Here is a 6,394-nt window from a genome sequence, read left to right as displayed (position 1 = left end):
TGTGCGAGGCCCTGGGGTCCAACCCCGACTTGGAGGGGGAAGAAAACCACCAACACCAACACCATCACCATCACCATCACCGCCACCCCCACGCCCCCTCCCCTTTGCACAGCTGGAGAGACGGAGGCTCCAGTGGCTGCTGGACGCGGAGGAGGGGACACTGGCCGGCTCGCCTCTGCCCCGGGACTGCTCGGGCGGGCGCCGTGGGGAGCGGGCGGAGCGGCTCCAGTTCTCTTGGCCGCCGGCGCGCGAGGGGCGGGCGGGGCGCCTGGTTCTCATCACGGCGGCGGCGGGCTGGGGGCGAGGCGCCGGCACAAAGGGGCCGCTGTCCCGCCCGCCGCTCGGACCTCGGGCCCGCTCCGCCCCGCCCCTGCGCCGCCCTCGCTCTCGGTCCCCGGCTCCGCGCGGCTCTCCCGCCCCGGCCGCTGTCCCGGGCCCGGATCGGCCCTCGCAGATGGAGCTGGGGTCAGCGCCCGGGGCCGGCCAGTCCCGCTGTCCCCGGGGCTAGGCCTGGCGGCTGCACGGGAGAACAGCACCCCCGACCCACAGACCCGAGCGCAGGAGAGGAGCCGAGAGGAGCGCCGGTCCCGTCACCATGGTAACGCTGCCCAGGCTGGACCACCCCGCTTGCTCCTTTCTCCCCTAACCCCGGGGCCCCTGGGCGGTGCCGCGACCCTTACAGCGGGGACAACCCTCGGTGCCTGGACAGGAGTCCACTCCTAACCGCCCCAGCCCCAGCGCGGGTGGGGTCTGAGGGGTTGCAGGGTCCCTTCCTTGGCCAAGTTCTCCCTGGGCCTCTCCAGGCGTGAGATGGATGGAATAAGGGACGATGTGTTAACTTTCCTATTGTCCCAACCCAGAGTCAAGAGCTGAACTTGAACCCTAGCTCGCCGGGCCTCAGACAAAGCTTGGGGTGGTTTTGCATTTTAGATGTGGGGCAGATGGTCAGCTAGGCACGATTCCAACGTGGGGTTTGGGTGGAGAGGGGCCCAGCAAAACAGGGCAGGGAGGACTCCTGGTGCAGAGTGCAAAAGGGACTGCTTCCCCAAACTAATGGTTCTGCTGTTTTAGACCCAGGGCTGGAAAGTCCAATGTCCTGACATGGGGTGCTCTGGGAGGAACTGGGGGAGGGTTACCTGGGGCGGGGAGGGCAGAGGAAGGGCAATACCTCCACACCTGGACCTTCCAGACTGGCACCTCCAGAAGGCTGGGACACTCTGGGAGAGTTGTGTATGTGTGTTTGTGCCAGAATCTGGAAACGGAAAATGAAAGAAAATACTGTTTTCAAAGACTCCCAGCTCAGCTCCAGACAGGCCCAGGAGCCCCAGGCAGATTCACAGGAGCCATTTTCTTAATCAGGGGATTTGGAAGGCGGCTGTGAAGACAGACCAGGGCTTTAATGCCTCGACTGCGATCCATCAGGCTGAATTTGTGTGGGTTTTCACTCATGTGCACACCCACACAGAGGAATTCTGCACAGAAGTGGGTACATACATACACACACACACACACACACACGGAGCACACCCAACACACTCCCATTGACTTACACAGCTCCACACATGTGCCTCCTCGTATAAGCAACCCTTGTCCACCTGCTCTCCCATGCTGCCAAAATGTGGAGATATATATATATATATATATACAGGTGCCTAAATCGCACCAGCAGGACACACTGACACACATTGCCCTTGGAGCTATTTGAAAATAACCATTACAAACTAGTTGTTATTTACCTCTCCCTACAGGCAAGACCTTCCACTATGTATGTGGGAGTTCAGGTCATTCACACCAATGTGTGTGTGTGTGTGTGTACGTGTGTGTGCGCGCACATGTGCAACTGGAGATTGAACCCAGGGGTGCTCTACCACTGAGCTACATCCCCAATCCTTTTTATTCTTTATTCTGAGACAGGGTCTCACTGAGTTGTCCACACTGACATTGAACTTGCCGTCCTTCTGCCTTACCTCCTGAGTCACTGGGGTTACAGGAATATGCTGCTATGCTGGGCTTTACACCAACTCTTAGGAGTAGTAGATTGCTGATATCTCTACCCCACAGGCGGGGGCCTTTGCTCTGGGAGCTTAGGTGACTATTCAAAGTCACTCCACCAGGAAGTGCAAGTCAGGGCAGGCTGAATTCTAAACCTGCATCCAGCTGTACTGCCACTCCAAGCCACAGCCTGCACAAGGGGTGTTTGCCCACCTCTCCTGGCTGGACCTAATCTAGTTATTAGTTTTAGAATCCAGACACCCCCTCACCAAACCCCAGATACTTAGATTAAGGGTCAGTCACTGGGCTGGGCCTCTCAAAGACTCAACATCTCTTTCTTCATTGGGTACAATGGGCAGATTTTCCTACCTTTCTGTCTTTTTGTATTACAGATTATAATCTGTCCATTTTTCTGGCCTTACCTACCCACTCCAGCCACTCAGGCCTTGGTTTAGAAGCTCTTATGGTTTATGCTCCCTCCTGCCCCAGGGCCTTTATACAAGCTGTACCTGCTAGGAGAAGAAGCACATTTACCTAAGGAATACTTATTCATCCCGGAAGTCTCCACCTAAGTATCATCTTAGCAAAGCCTCCTGACTCCCCTGGCCCTTGCTCTAGCCTGCCAGAGACTCCTCCCTCATGGCCTTCATTACAGTAGTAATTTTGTGGAATGCTTTGATTAATGATTGTCCAGTGTTCAGGGGCAGCTCAGTGTTGGAGATTCTTACAGTAAAGGGATTTAGGGCTTATCCATTTCCACACTTCCCAAATTTCAGTATCTGTGGAAAAACTTATGAATCCACTTATCTGACCAAATATTGTAAAAGTTGCATGCGATGGCACACACCTGTAATCCCAGTGGCTTGAGAGGCTGAGGCAGGAGGATCATGAGTTTAAAGCCAGCCTCAGCAACCTAGCAAGGCCATAAGCAACTCAGTGAGACTCAAATTAAATACAAAAAAGGGCTGGGCGTGTGGCTCAGTGGTTAAGGGCCCCTGAATTCAATGTCTGGTACAAAAAAAATGTTTATATATATATATATATATATATATATATATATTAAAAAGTAACTGTAAAAATCTATGCAATGAGGGCAGATCTGTGTTAGTGGGTTCTGGCTGGATGAGGCTGACCGTGGACCCTTCCTCGCCTGAGGACTGATTTCATCTGCTAAGGGGAGTAATGATGAGGTATCTGAGAGGTATATCAGACACCTGATGAGGCTTTCTCCTGGGTGTCAACAGGAGGCCTGGAGAGGACTGGAGTAGGTTTCTTGCTGTGATTTCACATCAAGTCCGAGTCCTCCCAAGATGGTCTTGTGGGCCACCTGCAATTCCATCCTACACTTTGAGAAAAGCTGCTCAAATCCGGCTCAATTCACTCCACATTGCCAAGGAACCTACTACATGGTGGTTCCCCACCCAGCCCCTATGTGGGCCAGTCCCTCGTGGCCTCAAGGTCCCTGGGGAGTTCAGGCCTGTTCACTAAGGGTCCTGAGCTGTCTGATGGGTGGTGGGAGGCCCCTCTTCCTGGAACCACATGTGTCCTGGAAAGCTCAAGAGAAGCAATGCAGACCACTGGGCTCTGAAGTATAGATAGGAGCTTGCCCAGTCCAGGGAGGGGTGCAGGGTGAGCAGAGGCAGGGCCGCATCCAGGCAGCCCTTCCTTAGTTGGGGTCCCCACCTTGGATTCTAGCAGGGAGATTTTAGGTGGCACTTGGGTGACCATTTTTTATTTTACAGCTTTTCATCTTAATGAGCATTAGGGGGTTTTTAAATTGCAGAAACACATGAAAATCAATAAAAATAAATTCAAATTGCAAACAAATAGACAAAAAGAAAAATACTAAGCAAATCATCATAAATCTCTGTCAAGCAAATAATAAATGAGGATATGCAAGAAAACCTCTTGTGTGTGGCCCATTGATGACCAGAAAGCCCTGGCTAGAGCATGCAGTGTGTCTAGAAGAAGTAGGACAAGAATGCTGGGAGCTGACTGGTGGCTCCAAGCATCAGCCCAATCTGGATCTCTGTGTGAGAAAGGCCACTGGGGGAGGGGGGGGGCAGACGGGAACCTGGACTGGTTCTCAGTTTTATACCCCAGCTCTGCCATTTATTAGCAGGAAAGTTGTGGCCATAGTTTTTCAACCTGTGAAATGGGAACAAAATACCCGGCCCATAGAATTATTAGGATGATAAAATACAATGATCATGGGAATTGCTTGGCTCGGGCCTGACTCCAGAGACTAACTTCTGTAAGAAGCAGCGCTCATTGCAATTATTGTTGTGTGGCTTGGGTGGGAGATGGCGCACCCCAGGGCAGAGGCAAAGGGGAGAGGGAGAGAAAGGAACAGATACAAGAGTAAAGCTCAAGGCAGGTGCGGTGGTACACGCCTGTAATCCCAGTGGCTTAGGAGGCTGATGCAGGAGGATCTTGAGTTCAAAGCCAGCCTCAGCAAAAGTGAAGTGCTAAGCAACTCAGTGAGACCCTGCCTCTAAATAAAATACAAAACAGGGCTGGGGATGGGGCTCAGTGGTGGAGTGCCCCTGAGTTCAATCCCCGGTAACCCCCCCAAAAAAAAACAAAAACAAAAAAAAAAACTAAGGCTCAGAGAGGTGAAGTGCCTTGCTGGAGGTCACTCAGGCGATACACAGTGGAGCTGGACTTGAACGTGGGTCTTCTGGGGCCTGCTCGCTTCTTGGTTCACTGTGTCTGGGCTGTTTATTCAGTTTTGAAAGTCTTTTTGTTGTTGTTGTTTTAAATAAAGAGCCAATTCTCTCTCATATCTCTGCCCCCACACCCAAATAAAAAAAGGGCTTAGTGCAGGGAAAGTTTCAGCTGGAAGTGAGCGAGAACTTGAGAAGTGAGCAGAAATGCTGGATTCAGCACCTCAGCCTGGGCCAGTTCATGAGGAGTGTCCCCAGTAGTTGAGTCCAGAGGTCACAACCCGATACCTGCTGGGCTGCACCTGGCTCACAGATGGGTTTGGAGAGGTTTGACCAAAAGATCCGTAATCCAGGCACAGGGGCCACAGCCACATGTGGTTGATGCCGATGAAATGGGTGTTGCCCCAGGCCCCACGGCTCCCTATTGCTTCCCTGATGGGGACAGTGACTGTCAGGGGCCCCTCTCCAAGGGCTGGAGGGGTTGCTTTCTCGACTTAGACCACTTCTGTCTTCCATATCACCTGGTGGTTCCCTGAAGACCTATGAGTCTGTGGCTACTGGTTTAGGTCTCCCTGGTCCCAAGGCAGAAAGACACATCATTAGAAGTTTTCTCACCAGCTAAGGTCAACTGGTCCCATTAAGAAACCACCTTCTGGCTCCAAACCTTCCTGAACCCGATTTTGCTTTGAATTCTAGCATGTTCCTACCAGAAGAAGGATCCTTGGAGACCGATATGCTCAGTGCTTCCCTTTTACGGGGGGGCGGGGGGGACCGAGGTCCAGTTCACTGGCCAGTCGGGGGCAGAACCTCACCTTCCCCAGGCATCTCTGCCCAGGTGGAAGGCAGCCCTGGGGCTCCTCCCACCCACCTCAGCTCTTCTCATATGAGGTGATGCTAAATCCTTCGCCTGTTGGACTAAATGGATAAACTGAACCTTTAAGAAAAGTTCAGCCCACGTCTCTGAAGGCCCAGCTAACAACATCTGGAGAGACCATTTAAAAAAGGAGGCAGGCAGCCTTCCAAACACATGCAATCACACCCTCCCATCATAAAAGCTATAGGAGCTGATTATAGAACAATTTGAAAACGCAGCACACTAGGAAGAAAATTCAAATACTGCCCCTACCTGCCCTCCCCCCTCCCCCCGCCCTCGGGGTAACTACAGTGAACACTTTACTGAATGCCACTTGGACTCTTCCTAGGCTCACATACACTCTGAAGATCACACTGTATGGAAATTTTTCTTTAAAAAATCTACACCCGTCAGCAGTATGTGGGGAGGGGGTTTGGCTATGAAGGAGCCTCTTTGTGGGGTGGCAGAAATCTGTTGCGTATTGTTCTGGATAATGGTTACAGAAGTCCGTCTCTAGGTCCAAATGTATAGTCCTGTAACTTTTTTATTTATTTGATAAAAAAATAATACAACAGTAATAGAGGCTCATTACAAAGACATGAAAACAGACATCTACGAACACAGCTGCTCCCTGCGCAGACACAGCGTCTGTAGTAGGTAGTTTTCTAGGTGTCCCAGCACAGACAAGGTGCCCACGTCAGTAGGAACAATGGCCCCAAGTCAGAGCACATGTCAGCGTCTGCTGGGGCACAGGTGGGCTCCTTCTCTGGCCTGGAGTGCGGAGGGGGGTGGGCAGGCGGCGGCAGCTTTGACTTAGCTCCCTTGTTCAGCTTCTCTCCTGCTGGGAACAGTTAAGGGTCCTGCCAGGCAGCCTCTCTGGGAA

The 6,394-nt window shown here is 52.3% G+C and overlaps 1 protein-coding gene across 1 annotated transcript in view; it reads left to right on the top strand.

Moving 5' to 3' along the window:
• The first annotated feature begins 448 nt into the window (after positions 1–448).
• The window catches only part of Kiaa1755 (KIAA1755 ortholog), a 33,354-nt gene continuing 27,408 nt past the window's right edge, over positions 449–6,394 (top strand). Inside the window, exon 1 of the mRNA XM_071607379.1 lies at positions 449–598. Coding sequence (XP_071463480.1) covers positions 596–598 — 3 coding nt within the window. The 5' untranslated portion in view covers positions 449–595. The remainder of the gene's footprint in view (positions 599–6,394) is intronic.

This window comes from Marmota flaviventris, chromosome 2 (genome assembly GCF_047511675.1).
Source record: "Marmota flaviventris isolate mMarFla1 chromosome 2, mMarFla1.hap1, whole genome shotgun sequence".
Taxonomy (NCBI): domain Eukaryota; kingdom Metazoa; phylum Chordata; class Mammalia; order Rodentia; family Sciuridae; genus Marmota; species Marmota flaviventris.
The sequence above is the reverse complement of the archived record's forward strand: the minus strand, read 5'-3'. Positions and strand labels throughout refer to the sequence as shown.